This window comes from Camellia sinensis, chromosome 13 (assembly GCF_055761805.1).
Source record: "Camellia sinensis isolate YWXY chromosome 13, ASM5576180v1, whole genome shotgun sequence".
NCBI classification, from domain to species: Eukaryota; Viridiplantae; Streptophyta; class Magnoliopsida; order Ericales; family Theaceae; genus Camellia; species Camellia sinensis.
This window is the reverse complement of record NC_138973.1, coordinates 28,894,089-28,913,609: the sequence shown is the minus strand read 5'-3', so window position 1 is coordinate 28,913,609 and position 19,521 is coordinate 28,894,089. Positions and strand designations below refer to the sequence as shown.

The window sequence follows — 19,521 nt, the reverse complement described above, 5'->3', positions numbered from 1 at the left end:
GGGCTGAAAATGCCTTACTTACTCTCATTTGTTCAATTTAGACATTTCAATGGCTGAGATCAGTTTTACTAAATTTAAATGGTCTAGATTAACTTTTGGTTCCCACCCTCACAAACCCTTTGGGTGTGATTGGTTTGTGTTTTGAGATAATTTTTTTTTTAAAAAAAAAAATTCGGAAGAGAGTTTAAAATTTTTTTGGGTCTATTTGGTTGTATATTTTGAAAATAATTTTAGAGTTTGGGACGATTTGATATCTTGTTATAGTTGAGTATATGTGTGTAAGAGAAAAAAGTGATTAAGAATGAGAGAGGAGAGAGAAAAAGTGATTGATTGATGTGTAGAAGAAAAAAAAAATTCAACCAAACAAAATTTTAAAAATAATTTTTAAAAAATTATATCTTGAGATACAAATCAAACAAGCCCCTTCTCTTCTATCTCTGTTTCTTTCTTTCATATCTCAGACTTCTCCTCACACCTCACATCTCTCACAGACATATTCTCTTTCTTTCTCTCTAATTTTGATTTCAAAATTTGAAACACCATTCTCTCTCACACCTCTTCCTCTTCCCACCGCACATCTTCTTTCCACCAAACTTTCTCTCTCTAAGTGATCTCCGGTGGTGATTTCTACCATTTTGCTCCAATGGAATATAGCCCCGCTGAGAGAGGGTGATTTCTACCATCTACATCAATGTTTGCCTCCTCTCTCTCTACACAACTCCAAGGTAGAAGGCTAAATCCTCACCTTCCCCCCCTTTTGTTATTGTTCAATGTTTACCTCCTCTCTCTTTACACATCTCCTTGCTTTTTTTTTTTTTTTTCCTTCCTTTTTTTGAGGGAAGTGGGTGTGTGAATCTAGGGTTTTTATTTGGGTTTTGGATTTTGATATGATAATCAAGCTTTGCCTCATCTCTCTCACTTTTTCCCCCTCTTTTATTTGGGTTTGTTTTTCTTTTTTCTTTTTTCTTTTTCTTTTTTTGTTATCAACACATAAACTAATTTTTTTTATTAGTTTCTACAAAAATATTTCAATCCTGTTTGGTTGCTGAGAAAGTGGCAAAAAAAGTAAAGAAAGTTAAATTTTGGTTATTGTCATTTCTGGGTTTTGCTTAATCTCATTAAAAGAGGGAAAAAGAGGCTGAAATATTGTTATTGTCATTATTGTCAAAGGTATGAAAATTACGTATGAATTTTTTCTAATTTGATTTCTTCTTGCTTAAAGATTAACAATTTTTGGTGTTTCTAATATAATCACTATTTGTAAGAATATTTTTTTATGTGATTCATGATTTTTTGAATTTTTTCTAAATCTATTTCTGAAATTTGATTTCTTCTTGCTAAAGGTCAACAATTTCCGAGCTTTCTAATACAATCACTATTTGTAAGAATATTTTTTATGTGATTCATTATTTTTTTTCCAATGTGTTTTTTTTTTCATTTGAATACTCATGAAATTTGTTTGTATATTCTAGGTTCGTGTAATTTTAAGAACATAATAACAAGAAGAGGACTCATATGGCTGAAGTGATTCACAATCATTTAAGTAACTCCTGTACTGTTGTTTATTTCCTAACTACACTATTTGTTATTTCGGTCAATAATTCCAAAGTCTACTTCACAATATTTCTTGCACATTTAAATGTCAACTTCTTAGTAATTAGCAATACATTTTATTGCTTTGCATCTTCACATTCAAAATCTGTTGTACATGGTTTTCTAGAATGGAATCCCCTCTAGATGATCTTTTGCGTTATTCTGTAGGAAATAATTGAAGTAATTCTGATTATGCTTTTATGAGATCATCCAAATAATTGAAGGTATTCATTGACATCTACTTTTCTTATTACGCTTAATCAATCATTATTTCTGTTGATTGTTGATTTTGACGTTTTTAATTTTTTATTAGTTGATGCACTTTTAAATTTCTTTAGCACATTAGCTGGTTTGCTTTGGTATTATTGAATTTATATCTTTATGGATTTGGTAAGTTGTTGGTGAGGCAGAGAGGGTGTGTGGTAGGGGAGGGAAAGACAAAGAAGGTGGTGGCAATGCGATGGGGGAATAAATTTGAAAAAAAAAAAAATTCAGTTTTAGAGAAAATTCTATATAATAAGGAAGGATAGTATTTGATCCAATGGCTAGGATTGCTTCTCCCTTTCATCCACGGTTCATTTCCAAGATTGATTTTGAAAATGTATTTACCCTATGTGGCAATTTGGATGGTCTAGATTAATTTAACTCCTCCTCAGCTTTGCCCTTTCTCTTAGCCATCGCCTCATCAAAGTCTAATTTTTGTTGTCTATGTTTTCCAAGTTTTGCTTTCACTATTTTTGTGCCTCTTTCATAACATAATGAGCTTTTCCTTTTTTGGTTTTTTGGTTTTCCTGTTATGCCAACTAATAGACCTCTAGAAACATTTCTATCTTCAACTCAAGATGTGATGAGATCCTTAGGTGCCTTTGCTTTCTAATTTGATTTTGATTTGGTGTTTGTTTACAATTCTAGTTTGGGTTTGTTTTTAAACATCTGTATTCCTAGCATTATTGTTTAGATCATATGAGAGCTCATTTATTCAGATTTGTATTTGTCTGCTTGCTTTTCTTTTCTTTTTTTTTTCTTTCTTTTATTTATTTATTTTTATTCTTTGTTTTGGACTTTGTTGTTAACCATTTTGGAGTGAACTTTTTTTGGGGTGAATATTTAAAGTGAACTTTGTTCCATTAATATCCTTAATTTGATTTTCTTGGAAAAATTGAATCTTTGAGAACTGTTTGAGGATTAAAAATAGAGTGTGAGGCTAATAGTGAGTTAAGGACATATCAGATGTTGATAATTTACACTTCATTTTGGTTAGGGAGTGCTTTTAGGCATAAGTCATTCGCTAGATTATTTTGATATATTCTTCTTTTTGGTAATGTCTTTTTCTCACAGAAATACTTATTTTTCTTTCTTTCTTATTTTTTCCTTTTTGGTGAGATGCTGAATTTTTTATTTTGTCACAAAAGTATTTTTTTTTTTTTTTAATTTTAAAAGAGGTTTAACAACCTTCAAAGTGTTGATATCGCAGTTTCTTTTAGTCCCAGGATGGTTCTTCAATAAATTCTTATCAACTGGTATAGTTCTTGAAGCATTTTTATTTATTATTTATTTATTTAACAATTAAAATATTAGTATGATTCAAGACTATAAAACACTTGATGTTTCACAATATTAGTATTGTTGTTAAACTTTTATTTGATGTTACCTATAGGTTGTGTTTTGTCAAGTTTATATGTGGCTTATAAGCTATTTTTTGGTGATGTGACCTAAATAAGCCAATAAGTCAATAAGATGGCTTATAAGCCACTTCCCAAAAGAGCCCTTGGGTTACGGGTTTGGTTGATCCAGATGTTTTGGCTTTTGTAGATTTTGTGAATGATTTGATTTCTTAGCTTTGTTATTCCTTTGGAGGCTAATTTTTTTTTTATTCTTTACATCTTCTTGATGCTTTTTAATAAAGTCTGTTTATTTATGAAAAAAATAAAAATTATGCTAAAAGCTCCTCATGTTCAAATTTTAAGTGCAACATTGTGGTCTTTTCTTAATTCCGACACTGATACATACTTAGGAATGTAGTAATAGATGTAATATCAGTTTTGCCATGGACTATTGGATTTGTCATGTTCATCAAAAACAAAGAATTTAAAGTGTTGACATCGCAGTTTTTTTTAAGTCCTAGGATAGTTCTTGAATAAAATTCTTGTAATATGGTATGGTTCTTGAAGCATTTGTATTTATTTAACAATTAAAATTTTAGTATGTTTCAAGACTACAAAGCACTTAATGCTTCATAATATTAGTATTGTTGTTAAACTTTTATTTGATGTTACCGGTAGGTTGTGTTGTGTCAAGTTTCTATTGTTATGCTTCTAATTATGTTGAACGCTCCTCATGTTTGAATAATTGAATGGAACATTGTGGTCTTTTCTTAATTCCAACATTGATACATACTTAGGAATGTAATAGGTGTAATATTTGTTTTGCCATGGACTACTAAATTTATTATGTTCATCAAAAACAAAGAATTTAAATTTAGTGAGGTGTCAAATTTGTTCCTGCATGTAGGATTTTTTTTTTTTTGGTTTGCATATTTAAGATTTTTCTTCCAATGAATAGCTGGATATGTGAATATTAGCCCAAGTGTGGATTTGATGGCCATGGATCTCATGGATTTTTTTTATTAGTTTAAATACATTCATAATTTCTAAGCTTATTTCTTTTAATGGGATTAAATTTTGGTTACTATCATTTTTGGGTTATGATTGTATTTTTATCAAAATTAATTTTTTTTTATTGGGTTTTGTACTCAAGAACAAGGGTTTCCTTTGGCTAATCATTGGTTACTGTATTCAGTTGCTGAGAAAGTGGGGGAAAAGAAAAGAAAGTGAAGTGTTGATGCTCTTAATTGTTATTTTTCTTAATTGACTCGGGCTATTTGTTCAAGCACCATTAATCTATCTCTTTATATTTTATCTACTCTATCTTTAAGCACCATTATGTTTTCTGCTTCATATTATGTAGTGACTTCGATGGCGACAAGGGAGCAGACTAAGGTTGTGGGTACTTGTCTTGGCCTTGCTGGCTTTGTTTCAGTGTCTTGGACCTGCTGGCTCTGTTCAAGGATTTCCCAAACAGGTATTTTAATTACTTAGTTATGTTGGAGATGTTGAAACCATGGGAAAAGCTGCTGCAAACTTTAAGTAATTAGTTTTGTTGATTAATTAGTTATTTTTGTTGCTAAAATTGTGATAGATTTGAACTATACCTTTTGGTACCTATCAATAGCTGAAGTTTTTATCTGATGTTTTCTATTTTATTTTTATTATTATTATTATTATTATTATTATTATTATTATTATTATTATTATTATTATTATTATTATTATTATTATTATTTTTGAAATATTTGTTGGTAATAGGGTGCTTGGCTTCTATTGGGAAACAAATTCCGTAGCATTCAAGTTATAGTGAGCCCGGTTTTGACCCGACCTTTGTTACATTTTGGACTCGGGTTTTGTGGTTTAATATTGTATCCATGTCTTGTTTTCCTCCTTTGACTCTTTGAATTTGAATTTTGGAACATGTTGGGTGTGTTTGGAACAGGTTGGTTGTTAGTTGGTCTAGATTGTTGTTGCCCAGATTTTGGTTTCTTCACTCGAACAAGGATTCTTGCGCTCGAGCGAGCCTTGTGAAATTTGCTTCTTCGCTAGAGTGAGGTTTCTTAGGCTCGAGAGAGATTTGAGAGTTCTTAGGTTTCTTTCCGAGACGCAGAATTTCTGGGAAGGTGGAGTTCTTCGCTCGAGTGAGGCTTCTTGTGCTTGAGTGAGCGTGTGCGTCTATAAAACTTCTGAAGCTATGCGTTGTAACGCCCTCAAAATAATAACATTAAGCCCCAAACTTTCACAAAATTACCAAACCAACCCCAACATCTCAAAATACTAAAATTTAAAGACAAAATCCATAGAGAGGAGTAGGATATCCCTACATTGAAGTTTGAGCCAAAAAGGAGATGAAGACTCGAAGATCAACGTGTTCCAAATCCCAACTTTTTCAGATTAAAGCAAAGCTCTCAACGCCCTCTATCTTTTTAATAAAGGCTCTAGGCTAGATTCACACTCTAGGGAGATCAATTCTTAGAGAGAATATAAGTGTAGAGAGAGAGGGTCTCGGATCTAGGGTTTGATCAAAAAAAGAAGATGAAAAAGTGATGTTCAAAACGCTACTGTCCGCTGATATAAAACACGCTCGCTCGAGCGAAACCTTTGTCGCTCGAGCGACCAGACACAGAAAACTCTCGCTCGAGCCAAGAAGTCCTTGCTCGAGCCAAAAACTCAAAAGTGCGCTCGAGCGAAAGAATGCTCGCTCGAGCCAATAACTCGAACCCTCAGGTCTGTAACCAGAAGCACGCTCGAGCGACAGACCTCTTGCTCGAGCGAAGAACAAACCAGACCGTTCGAGCCAAGAAAAGCTCGCTCGAGCCAAGAAACGCAACTCTCAGGTCCAGAACCAGACGCCATCGCTCGCTCGAGCGAAGCCACTCTGGCTCGACCCACCAGACACAAACTCAACTCTCGCTCGAGCGACCAACTCCTCGCTCGAGCGAAGGTCCAAAAATCTGGGCAGCAACACTAGGCTCCCAAACACAACCAACCTGTAACAAACCTGCCCAACACATCCTACAACTCAATACGAAGTAAAAAGGATGCAAACAAGATAATAAACAACTACCAACATCCACGGACACATGTCCGGATCATTGTACAACAAGGGTAAACCCGGGATCGCTATAACCTCCCCCCCTTAAAGAATTTCGTCCCCGAAATTAAGAACAAGTTTTCAAAACAAGTTTTTCTCAATTTTAAACAATGTTACACTATAACATTCAATAATCCGACCGATTACCGGCCATCCCCTCCATTTAACAAGAGGCATTTCACAATATGTAAACAACATATGTACTTTCAACATGCATTAACATTACGCATTATCTTTCCAGTTTCAACAATACATTCAACACATATAATGTTACATTCAACTTCCATATGAGGCAAGTTCCAAAACATACTTCCAATAAACCAAAACATTTTCAATGTTTCACAACTTAAGACATATATGAAAGCTCTTAAGTTCAACAATAATTCAAAATGTAAATACAAGATTACATATCAACAAACAAGTCCGGATATTTCTCTCGGACTTCCAACTCACGTTCCCAAGTGGCTTCCTCCACTCCGTGATGTTTCCACAAGACTTTCACCAAAGGAATGGTCTTGCCACGCAGGACCTGATCCCGCCTATCCAAGACCCGAACCGGTCTCTCCTCATACGAGGCATCCTCATCTACCTCTAAATCGGTCCAATCCAACACACGTGATGGATCTGGCTCATACTTCCGAAGCATACTCACATGAAACACGTCATGCACTCCGGACAACTGCGGTGGTAAGGCTAACCGATAAGCAACCTCACCAATCCTCTCAAGGATCTCAAAAGGACCAATAAACCGAGGGGATAACTTCCCACTCTTCCCAAACCTCATCAAGCCTCGCCTAGGTGATATTTTTAGAAAGACATGATCACCTACCTCAAACGCCAAAGGCCTCCTCCTACGGTCGGCATAACTCTTTTGTCGACTCTGGGCTGTAACAAGCCTCCTACGGATAAGCTCAACTTTCTCCGTCGTCTCCCTAACCAACTCCGGACCCAACAAAGGTGCATCACCCACCTCGGCCCAACAAACTGGAGACCTACACGGTCGACCATACAAGGCCTCAAACGGTGCCATACCGATGCTAGACTGAAAACTGTTGTTGTAGGCAAACTCTACCAAGGGCAAGTGCCTCTCCCACGTCCCACTGAAGTCCAGGACACAACCCCGAAGCATATCCTCGAGGATCTGGATAGTACGCTCGGACTGCCCGTCAGTCTGAGGATGATAAGCCGTACTAAAGGTCAACTTAGTGCCCAAGGCACTCTGCAAACTCTGCCACAACCTAGCCGTAAAACGAGGATCTCTATCTGAGATGATCGTCACTGGAACCCCGTGCAATCTCACTACGTCCCGAATATACAAATCGGCAAGATGATCCACCGAATCTCTCACGCGCATAGGAATAAAGTGCGCCGACTTAGTCAACCGGTCTACAACCACCCAAATAGCATCACTACCCCGCTGCGTCCTCGGAAGACCTACAACGAAGTCCATAGTGATATGCTCCCACTTCCACTCGGCAATAGGCAAGGGTTGCAACAAACCCGCTGGCCTCTGATGCTCGGCCTTCACTTGCTGGCAAGTAAGGCATTTCGATACGAAAACCGCCACATCTCTCTTCATACCCCGCCACCAAAACGGGCGACCCAAATCCTGATACATCTTAGTACCTCCCGGATGCACCGCAAGGCACGAATGATGAAACTCTCGGAGTACTTCCTCACGGCAAGACTCCGGTACAAACAAACGGTCTCGGTATCTCACACTCAGGTCGGGATACACCGTCAAACTCTTCTCAACTTTCTCACTGGAGATCTTCTCTCGGAGAGATTCTACCTTAAGGTCACCTCTCTGTGCCTCTAACACTCTAATCACAAGTGTAGGCTGCGCAACAACAGAAAACAAGGCCGCAGCCCCAACAGATTCGCCCAGTAGCAAATCAAACTCGCCAAGTGCCCCCAACATCTCCCATTCCCGGATGGCTATACAAGCTAAATCACTAATGGATTTCCTACTAAGGGCATCAGCCACAACATTGGCCTTTCCTGGATGATAGTGCAACTCAAAATCATAATCCTCGATGAACTCCATCCACCTCCTCTGCCTCAAATTCAAGTCTCTCTGTGTAAACAGATACTTCAAACTCTTGTGGTCCGAGAACACCTCGAACTTCTCACCATAAAGGTAGTGCCTCCAGATTTTCAAGGCAAAGATCACAGCCGCTAACTCTAGGTCGTGTGTGGGGTAATTCTTCTCGTGTATTTTCAACTGACGTGAGCCATAAGCTACCACTTTCCCTTCTTGCATCAACACACAACCCAAACCCTCTCGTGAGGCATCACAATAAACCGCATATCCCAACCCTCTCTCTGGAATAATCAACACCGGAGCGGTGGTCAATCTAACTTTCAGCTCTTGGAATGACCTTTCACAAGTCTCACTCCACACAAACTTGACTCCCTTCCGAGTCAGTCTAGTCAACGGTGACGCTAACCTGGAGAAATCTTTCACAAACCGACGGTAATACCCAGCTAATCCCAGAAAACTGCGGATCTCAAACACACTCTTAGGCTGTGCCCAATCTTGCACTGCCTCAACCTTGGATATATCAACAGACACCCCTTCTCCGGATACCACGTGGCCTAAGAATTTGACTTCCTTCAGCCAGAACTCACACTTCCCAAACTTGGCATACAGCCTATGGGCTCTAAGCAACTCAAGCACCACTCTCAAGTGTTCCTCGTGCTCCTCCTCTGAAGGCGAATAGATAAGGATGTCGTCCACGAAGACGACCACAAATCCGTCTAAGAACTCCCGGAAAATCCGGTTCATCAAGTCCATAAAGATTGCCGGTGCATTGGTAAGCCCGAATGGCATCACCAAAAACTCGTAATGGCCATACCGCGTACGGAATGCCGTCTTAGGAATGTCCTCCGCCCTGACCCTCAACTGGTGGTAATCCGATCTCAAGTCTATCTTAGAGAAACAACGGGAACCCTTCAACTGGTCAAACAGATCATCTATACGGGGCATAGGGTACTTATTCTTAACCGTAGCCCGATTCAACTTCTGGTAGTCAATACACAATCTCAAGGCACCATCTTTCTTTTTAACAAAGAGGGCCGGAGCTCTCCACGGCGAAACACTAGGGCGAACAAAGCCCTTATCGAGCAATTCCTGGAGCTGAACTTTCAACTCAACCAACTCTGCTGGAGCAAAACGATAAGGTGCCATAGAAATCGGCGCCGTGCCGGGCACTAAATCAATAGAGAACTCTATCTCTCGGTGAGGTGGTAAACTAACAAGATCTTTGGGAAAGACATCCGAATACTCACAAACCACCCTCGGCAACACAATCTGTGTCTCATCACACTCACTAATCTCAAAGCTAGCAAGTAGACCACTAAGCTCACTTCGCCCTCGCGAATCATACCCCGGTGGCAAAACACTACCAACCCGGTCTCCCAAGAAATGGAACCACTCCCCGCTCAAGGTACTTAACGTGACCCTCTGGCGGTAGTAATCGATAACAGCCCGGTATGACGATAGCCAGTCCATACCCAAAATAACATCAAAACCCTTCATAGGCATGACAACAAACGGAAAAGGAAGCCTATAGTCGGCGACCTCTATATCACATCCTCTAACACCCTGTTTCAAGATCAACTCATCACCCAAAGGCGATACCACACAAATAGGAGATGCTAACTGTGCTAACTCAAACTCCAAAACAGATGCAAATGCAGCAGATACAAAAGAATGAGATGCACCCGTGTCTATCAACACACTAGCAACCGTGTTGCAAAACAGAAAAGTACCTCTCACTACTGATGGAGCTGGTACTAAATCCTGCGCGGTAACAGCATACACGCGCCCCGTAGGCCCCTGGTCTACCTGCTCACCTCTCGGAGCAAAAGACTGCTGCACAGACTGGGATGACGAAGCTCCCGGATTGGCCCTCGAGGCCTGCACAGACTGAGCTGGCTGAAAACCCTGCGTCTGCCTAGAACCAGACGCCCCCGAAGTGGCATTCAACTGCGGGCAAAACCTCTTCAGGTGCCCAGGCTGTCCACACTGATAACAAGACAAGGGCTGCCCTCTGCCCAAACTCTGACTCTGCGGTCTAGCTGAAGAAGAAGCAGCTCTCTGACCCCCACCCTTCTGCGGGCAAACAGAAACCTTGTGACCCAGCTGGCCACACTTGTAACAGGTGAATTCCCCCTGACCACCTCTCCCGGAGCCTGCACTCGGCACTGGGAAGGTCGATCTAGCAACACCACCCTGCGACTGCTGAGGGTTAGAACCCCTCTGCCTCCTGCCATCACCCTGGCCATCCTGACTCCTCTTGGAGCCTCTCTGCCCCTCATCCTCCTCCTGCATCATGAGCTCCATATGAGCTGCAGTGTCCACTAGGTGTCTATACTCTCGGATGTAAGACCCACCAACCCTCAACTTGAGGCCCCGCCTCAACTTCCGCTCAAACTCATAGCAACGGCATTCCTCAGACGCCACCAGTTCAGGTGCGAACCTGGACAGACTAGTAAAGGTAGCCTCAAACTCGGCCACTGACAAGCCCTGCTGATTAAGCCGGCTAAACTGATCCCTCAGCTTCTCCCTAGCTGCTGCAGACAAAAACCTCTCCTGAAAAGCATTTATAAACGCCTCCCAAGTACCACCAACACGAGCCTTCTCGTACTTCCACCACTGACCCGCATCTCCCTTCAATTGGAAGGATGCCATGGTCACTTTCAGTTCTCCGTCCTCGATGCCAAGCATCTCGAACGTCTTACTCATTTGCTCTAGCCACTCATCAGCCTTCAGTGGCCCCTTCGGATCCCCGATAAACTCATCCGGATTAGACCGGAAAAACTCCCTCTTCAAGAAAGAAGGCCCTGCCTCAGATGCCTGATTCCCAGCTCTAAGAATACCCAAAGCTCCTGCTATCTCTCTGGCCAAGGCACCCATAGCCTGCTGACACTCTGGCTCGGCCACATTGGCCTGGCCAACTCCCTCTTGCACTGCCGGAATCTCACCCTGTAACGGTACTTCCTGCCTCGCAGGTCTACCACGTCTAGCACCTCTTCCTCGTCCTGACATCCTAATAAAGGTAACACAGAACATTAGCACATTTATAAATGTGCCGAAACTAAACACTCACGTCCTAATGCATGGACAACTGTAATTCATTCCACATAAGCACATAAACACATAAGCACTTACGAATTTCATTTCCGGATAATGATAGTCCCGAGGCGTTACTAGAGTTCCGGTTAGAAATAGCATTGATCAAGTGCTTTTCCAACAAGACTCCCAGAAACCCAAGGATCCAATCAACATCCTAGAAATTAAATCCCATACCCACATAGTCACATAAGCATGTTATCAAGTAAGCACATAGCATATGATACTACATCTAAGTCTCTATCAAGCGAGACAAACCCATTGTGATACTAATCACTTCCCACGTACCCAAACTATTCGAACCCGGTACGCTCTGATACCAAGTTGTAACGCCCTCAAAATAATAACATTAAACCCAACAAATAAGACATGCATTGATATTCAAAAGTTCCACATTCTTTCATTTCTCAGAGTTTCATTACAAAAAGTATTATATGTTAACAACAAAAGCAAATGCCCTATAGGCTTACAGCTTTCCAAGTTAACACTTGGTTACAACAAAAGAGTACTAACTCATACACATTAAGCCCTTGGCTTGTATTTACATGTAATACATCAAAAAGTAAAACGATTATGTCCGCCTCTAGCCTCCCAAGCTATGCCCTTGGAGGTGGCATGCTTCCTGCACCTGAAAATGATATTCCCATATAGGGTGAGCCACAGCCCAGTAGAAATACACTAAACCAACCATGAACAATGACTAAAATATTAGCAATTGATAGATGGCCAACACTGATACAATCACATAAATCACATATTTATGTCATACGACTTATGAGTCCAAGTTTCCTTTCATTTTCCCTTTTTCAACGGATAGGTATATAAGCACTACCCACATTCTCAACAGATATGTATAACAACAATATCCACATTCTCAGATAAGCAAATAAGCTATATCCACATTCTACAACAGATATGTATAACCACAATATCCACAGATAAGCATATGAGCTATATCCACACTTCACAAGATAAGCATATGAGCTCTATCTTCACTTCTCTAGACAAGCATATGAGCTGTATCTATGGAGTTCATCCCCTATCTTCTCCGAACACTATCCGGTTTAGAGGTACATCCCCTATCTTCCCCTAAACTGCGGAGTACATCCCCCATCTCCTCCTCTACACATAACGTATACAAACACATTGGTTCTATATACAATCACTCAATACATGTCGTTAATGTATTCTATTAACCGTCAAGTTCCCATGACACACTTCATTGATTTGTTTCAGTTTGCCTAATCATCATGCGTTGTCTACAACAATCACGACTATCCTCCACCGATAGCCCAAAGCAGTTATTTCTAAACAGAAAATAAATGCACAATGGATATTCAATCAACATTTCATTTCCTCATTCTTCTCAATTAATTATCCCAATTAATTAAACAATGTAATTAGGTCAATTCCCATAATTAACATTTCAACCCTTAGGTCCCATTTTCATTAATGATTCAACATTTATTCTATTTCTCCATGCCAAACGTGCATCTAGGTTTATTATGAATAAAACCTCAACTTTTGTAAAATAACACAAAAGCCCCAAACTTTCACAAAATTACCAAACCAACCCCAACATCTCAAAATACTAAAATTTAAAGACAAAATCCATAGAGAGGAGTAGGATATCCCTACCTCGAAGTTTGAGCCAAAAAGGAGATGAAGACTCGAAGATCAACGTGTTCCAAATCCTAACTTTTTCAGATTAAAACAAAGCTCTCAACGCCCTCTATCTTTTTAATAAAGGCTCTAGGCTAGATTCACACTCTAGGGAGATCAATTCTTAGAGAGAATATAAGTGTAGAGAGAGAGGGTCTCGGATCTAGGGTTTGATCAAAAAAAGAAGATGAAAAAGTGATGTTCAAAACGCTATTGTCCGCTGATATAAAACACGCTCGCTCGAGCGAAACCTTTGTCGCTCGAGCGACCAGACACAGAAAACTCTCGCTCGAGCCAAGAAGTCCTTGCTCGAGCCAAAAACTCAAAAGTGCGCTCGAGCGAACACTACAACAAAATGGTACTTTAATGACAAAATCACTTCGTCTCCAATAGTGAAATTTTCGTCACCAAATTGATCTGTGACGAAATAATTTCGTCACCACGTTCGTCACTAATTCGTCGTCACTAAAAGTACCCGGTGACGAAAATTTATTTTGTCACCTATTATTGGCATTTGGTGACGAAATATTTCGTCACTAAATATTAAATATTTTGTCACCTATAACATCCATTTCGTCACCAAAATTAAATAAAATTTTATTTTATTTATTTTGAGTGACAAAATATTTCGTCATTAAAAATAGTGATAAAATTTTTAGTGACGAAAATATCGTCACCAAAAGATGGAAAAAAAAGACCTTTCAGTGACCAAAACTTTTTGTCAAAAAATATTTTAATTTAGTGATGAAATAGTGAATCTGTGACAAAATTATTTGTTGGGATTAGAAAGTTTTAGTGTCAATTTTTTTTCGTCACCAATAATAAATAATTTTTAAAAATTGAGGGGAGGGTTATATTTGCAATTTATATATTTTTTTCAATAAACAATACCTGTACATTTTAATAATCTATTAAATAAAATATTTAATACAAATCAATATAAAATTAACCTGTTCATTATCATAAAACAACCAAGCAAAATACATGTCTCATAGTATCAAGAAATTAATATATAACATCCAAATTATAACATCTATTTTAATAAAATCAAAAACTACAACACAATCAAATTAACTTGTGCATTTTAATAACCTGCTGAATATAATATCCATTACAAATCATTACAAAAACCTGTTCATTTGGTAATATCAACAAAAACCTGTTCATTTTAATCTATTCAATAAAATATCAACAAAAAGATAAGATCCATCACAATATAATCATAACCCACAACAACATAGTCAAAATACATGTTTGGTAATATCAACAAAAAGTACAACTACACTGTGATGGATGTCTGGTAATATCAACAAAAAACTCTTGCTATGCAGGTTACCAAATTCGTTCATCTCCAATCTGCCATTTAAAAAAGAAAAAATAAAAAGAAAAGACAACAACAAAAGGTTAAGGTAACCATTCACTAAATATGTTAATATGCAACCTATAAGAGAAAAAATAAAAAATTCAAAGTAAATTTTAAACCAAATTTTTATCGTACTTGTTCCGTAAATTTTTACAACTTACATTAGTTCCTCCCAAGGTGTTCATGATATTTCTTGGCTTTTTAACGACTATTTCAAGATTTTACTCCCTAACGGCCTATGTTCAAGCCTAAATGTTTTCCAACCGAGAGTCCTATGATTGTTCTGTAAGTTTTCACAACTTATGTTGATTCCTCCCAAAGTGTTCATGATAATTTCTGATAATCTCAAGGTGTTTGTGATGTTTTTCGGGCCTTTAGATGCATACTTCACTATTTTCCCGAGACCTTGTGCCTAAATGTCAAAAGTAGTTTTTTATTCTACCCTAGTTAAAGAAGAAATGTTCTACTAAATTAACATATAAACATAATATACTAACCAAGAAGCTTGTTCATCAGAATCTGAACGTTCCCCACTCTCAAAATTTCCCGTGATACCTTTCTGCGTCAAACACTCTATGATACTTTGTATCTTCTTGCTTTGTTTCTTCTCTGACTTTTGAAACCTTGCAATTTGTTCATTTTGCTGTGCTATTTGCATCTCAAGGCGTTGAACATAGTCACTATTTTCAGCAGGTGCAACAATAGTCTTCATAGAAGAAGAAGGCCTCAAGCCGAGTCCTTTCACATAACCTGACCTTGGCTTAAGTACCTTAACTGACAACTCCTCTTGGCTTAAAGGGATCACACCAGTCTGCGAGAGGTGTTCGGCTTGCGTCTTTATCATGTTGTCCTGTTAATTTAAAATAAATCGAACAATTATTAGTTATTCTACACTACAAAGCAAATAAATAATTTTATCAAAATTAATATGCATTGCCTTGTACATACATAATTAGCTTGGCTCTCCGACGAAATCCATTCATGTGTGTTCGAATTATAGTGGATGGACTTGTAAAACTTTGCCAAATCAGGAACTTCTCCATTTGCAATTATCTGATTCATTTGTTTTTGAATGTTATTTCAAATATTTAAATAACAAAGCCTACTAATCTGATAAAATAAAATAGCAGAACACACCGAGCTGTGCACCCTAACCGGGATTGATTTTGATCCACATCTATGTTTTGTTTTCATTTGCATCCTATTATTCACATTAGTTAGTGATTGTTCCTACACGATTGAAACACCAATATAAACAACAAAACTTAACATTAGTAAGAAGAAAATAAATTTTTGACAATTAACATAAAACATTATACCATGAATTCTTTACTATTCCACTTCTTGTCAATTAGAGATGTCCATTGATTAAGAGTAACACTTGTAGGTGGGTGGCTTCTCGCGTACTCCTCCCCTCTTGCATCCTTAAGTTGCTTGTATTGTTTGTGCAACCTATAGGTGAAGCTACTCAATCGCCGACCAAACTGTGTGTTTAAAGTCCTTGCTACATCACTCGGATTGCCTTGTAGATCAAACTGATCCTACAAAATCAAATCATTTTTTTTATAAGTTAAATAACCTAAATTTCAGACAAGCAGCAATGACCCTGATTAAATAACAAAGAAAAAAAGATTGCATCAACAGATGTGTTAACAGTTGCAATTTAATTTCTAGATATGCAGGCATTATATATTGTAACAGTTGCAACAGATGGGTTAACAGAGGAATATGTGGCTCTCGAAGAATAAGATGATTATCTTGATAACTGAATGAGCTGTTTGTTAGTCATATAAGCTCTGAGTTGTATAGTTGCTGTTGGGAGTCAGCCAGATTGTGTACGCTGCAAATTTAGTATTACTCCTGTGGAGGTTTAGGCAATGGAGTTATGATTTTAATTGCTGATAGCAAATACACTCAAATTGTAATAGATGATAAAAATTCCCAGTTGTAAATACTTGTGATCTAGACACATGCATCAAATATAAATTAGAGGGGATAACATTTATCCTCTTATAAACTTGAGACAATGCTAAATTTCTGCAATCTTGATTATGGAGCAGTAGCTCCTTTGGACAATGCTTTGATCGCATGTCTGTTGTAAAGGTGTGAAGCGGAATTTTCTTTACCAATCCACGACCAAACTGAATCAATAAGTGAACTGGATAAATTCCATAAAAGAAATACTTTGTACGAGTGTCCTACCTAATTCAATAATGTCAGTAAGCACTCAAAACATTGCCATATTGCATTTATTTTTTCAGGGTTCACTATACTTTGAGAAAACACTTCCTCTAATCAATTTGTTGGATGCTGCCACTGCTCATATGCTTAAAATTCCCAGAGAGCAATTTTCTTATTTAAAAAAATAATATCAATCTTGGTAAAATGCAGCAGTCTTATCAGTTGACAGAAAATGAGGTTGCCTACTACATCACACAACTACATCACACAACTATGCTGTCACCTTCCTAAAGCCAATATAATGACCTCCATCTATTCATAGCTATTGTTTCCATGATTTGATTAGTACTAGCAAGAATACTTCCCTATTTATTTGTTGGCATCACTAGTTATATTAGTGTTCACTAATATATGCATCACTAGTCAAATTTTTAGATTTTCTATTGTGTTTTCACTGCGCAAGGATACAAACTGAATACATAGTTATAGTTGCATTCTTACTAATCGTTAAATTCGTTCCAAAACTAGAAGTCTTTGATATGCTACCAAGTAATATCTTCTTTAGCAGCAAGTTCTTGTAATCACCCTAACAAAGTGAGTATTTCTTTCACACAATAATTACCATGTAATTTCAATTTCAATTTCAATTTCAATTTTCATCTGTCATGCCTCTTTTACTTGACAATAATTACCTCCAAGCGTTGGATCATCGGCTTCTTATCAGCATCGTGAACCTTATTCCACCTACAAATGCTCAAGTCTGGTAATTGCGTTCGAACCTCTATGCCAATCTTGGAGGCCAACTTAGAGGCTTGATCTCCCACTGGCGCACGGAAATGTTCAGGTACAGGAACCAACATCTTTCCATTTTTCTGGACAATGCGTTGGGTTTGTATGCCGCGTGTTGGACCACGACCACGTCTGTCATGTGATGCTGTAAGGACATAATGTTAATTGTGTTAATAAGTAAACAAATGCAAGTTAGACCTTAAATTAAATATAAGCAACTTTGCAAACATACCGACACTACTAGATGCAGTCACCTCATGCACAGGTTGCACATTATGAGGTGGTAAGGGTTGGGTACCAATCTCTTGACGTGGGGGATCCATCCCTTCTTCTGGGGTGGGAGTTAATGGCCTCGAATGAGGCTGTAAACGTAACCCCGGTGGCATCTCTTGTTCCTGAAATAACATAATCGAATAGTAAAGAAGATATTTAACACAGTTAAAATATATTTTAAAAAAGATATGATGTTTAAGATATATGAAGAAGATATTTAAATAGTAAAAGATACGTTCACACACAAATATAAAATAATGTATATAATACCTTGCGATAAAAGGAACCCAATGACTCATTATCACTATCGTTCTCACTCTCTGACGGATTATACTCATCATCATCATCTACCTCAACCCTAATTTTCTTTTCCTTTGCATTTGCACATTTGGGCTGAACCACACTCATCAAAGAATTTGTAATATGCTTCACTCCAAGATTGTTCATTACCTCATAGTTCTTCTTGATTCGCTTATTTCTTTGTTTCTCATATTCTGTTAGCTTCTTAGTTCTCAAATCACTTGGTTTCAGCCATTGTCTTTTTCCTCCGACCATTTTCTACAACTATATAACATAATTCAACTTTAATTAGAAAATATAGACAATATAATTATTCACCATTAAATAAAAGAAGAAAAACATAATCCCAATGTTTTGAATTGTAATGCATATATTTTAACTCCAAATATTTCATAACAAGGAAGTTCCAATCCCTTGAATTAATATTTCACGCCAAAATTTTAAATCATATTGTAGAGTAGTGAAGGTTTCCATGGAAAAAAAATCAAGACAAGAGATCCTCTTCTTAAAAGAGGTGATGTTCCTGTATTGCATATATTTTAAATCCAATTAGGATTGATGATCATTGATGCTTAACATAATTATGTCTTGCATTAATCATATATTACATTTGATTTTCTAATTGTTATACATTATGCAATATTGCAAATTCTAAAAATATTTTTTCATAGACATCCTAACCATATTTGTATTTTTATTTATTTTTTGCTATATCGATGTATAGAATTTTATTACTTTTTAACTAAACTTGAATTTGAAATAGAATAATTATGCACTTATTTTCATTTTTTTGTTTTGAAAAACAGCTTAGATATGGTAGTGAGTATGCAGAGAAACCTTACAACAGTGGCAGTAATAGTACAAAGACGCCATGGCCATGATCATATGTTGAATGAAGAATATGGAAGCTATATTTATCCTACAAATGAGTCACCTTCTATCTCCTATAACAATAAGGCAAAGCAGCAGCAGCTCAGGCAGAGCAGCAGCAGCCCCATAATTCTAAACTATCAAGTTGCTCCATAATTCTAAACAATGGGATCTTTTGATAAGGCAGAGCAGCAGAGCAGCAGCAGCAGCCACAGCAGTCAGCTGCAGCCAAGGCCAAAGTCCACAGACACAGCAGCAAACAGCAGCCAGTTGCAGCCCAGATCACAGTCCACAGACAGAGTAGCTAATACTACAGCAGCTGCAGCTGACTGCTGTATCGCTCACAAACTCATACGCTTATAACAATTTGAATCTAAATAATCATAACCTAAGAGACAAAGTGTAACAAGTTGAACCTTCAAATATTACTTAAACGTTTTATGATCAACTCCTCTGATGATTTATTGCGTTTTTTTTTTAATTAACTTTACTTATCAATAAAAAAAAAATCATTATTGTTGATATATGGTTGTGGAAGAACATGGGCTTTTGAGCTTTGCAAGATTTCAAATTTGAAGCAGCCTTGAAGAGTTTTAAAATAAAGTAAAAAGACAAGTTTTTAATATATACATACTATGTTACCAGAAACATA

General features: G+C 37.7%; 1 protein-coding gene and 2 long non-coding RNA genes across 8 annotated transcripts; 1 reads left to right on the top strand and 2 right to left on the bottom strand.

Annotated features, from left to right (window-relative positions):
- The first annotated feature begins 453 nt into the window (after positions 1–453).
- LOC145806079 (uncharacterized) lies at positions 454–19,316 on the top strand. 6 transcript variants are annotated; one of them, XR_014348589.1, is made up of 4 exons: positions 454–725; positions 1,762–1,817; positions 4,561–4,674; positions 15,844–16,046. It is a non-coding gene; the product is annotated as an uncharacterized LOC145806079 (long non-coding RNA). The 6 variants fall into 6 exon arrangements; XR_014348591.1 differs by lacking the exon at positions 15,844–16,046 and adding an exon at positions 15,150–15,418; XR_014348587.1 differs by lacking the exons at positions 1,762–1,817; positions 15,844–16,046 and adding an exon at positions 18,806–19,316.
- LOC114261821 (uncharacterized) lies at positions 15,225–15,985 on the bottom strand. The gene is made up of 4 exons (XR_014348583.1): positions 15,776–15,985; positions 15,594–15,686; positions 15,405–15,509; positions 15,225–15,306 (listed from the first exon to the last, which is right to left on the bottom strand). It is a non-coding gene; the product is annotated as an uncharacterized LOC114261821 (long non-coding RNA).
- Positions 17,046–18,313, bottom strand: LOC114300872 (uncharacterized). The gene is made up of 3 exons (XM_082901799.1): positions 17,970–18,313; positions 17,659–17,821; positions 17,046–17,571 (listed from the first exon to the last, which is right to left on the bottom strand). The coding sequence occupies exons 1-3, from the start codon at positions 18,252–18,254 to the stop codon at positions 17,312–17,314; spliced, it is 708 nt and encodes a 235-aa protein (XP_082757925.1). The 5' UTR covers positions 18,255–18,313; the 3' UTR covers positions 17,046–17,311.
- Positions 19,317–19,521: the final 205 nt, after the last annotated feature.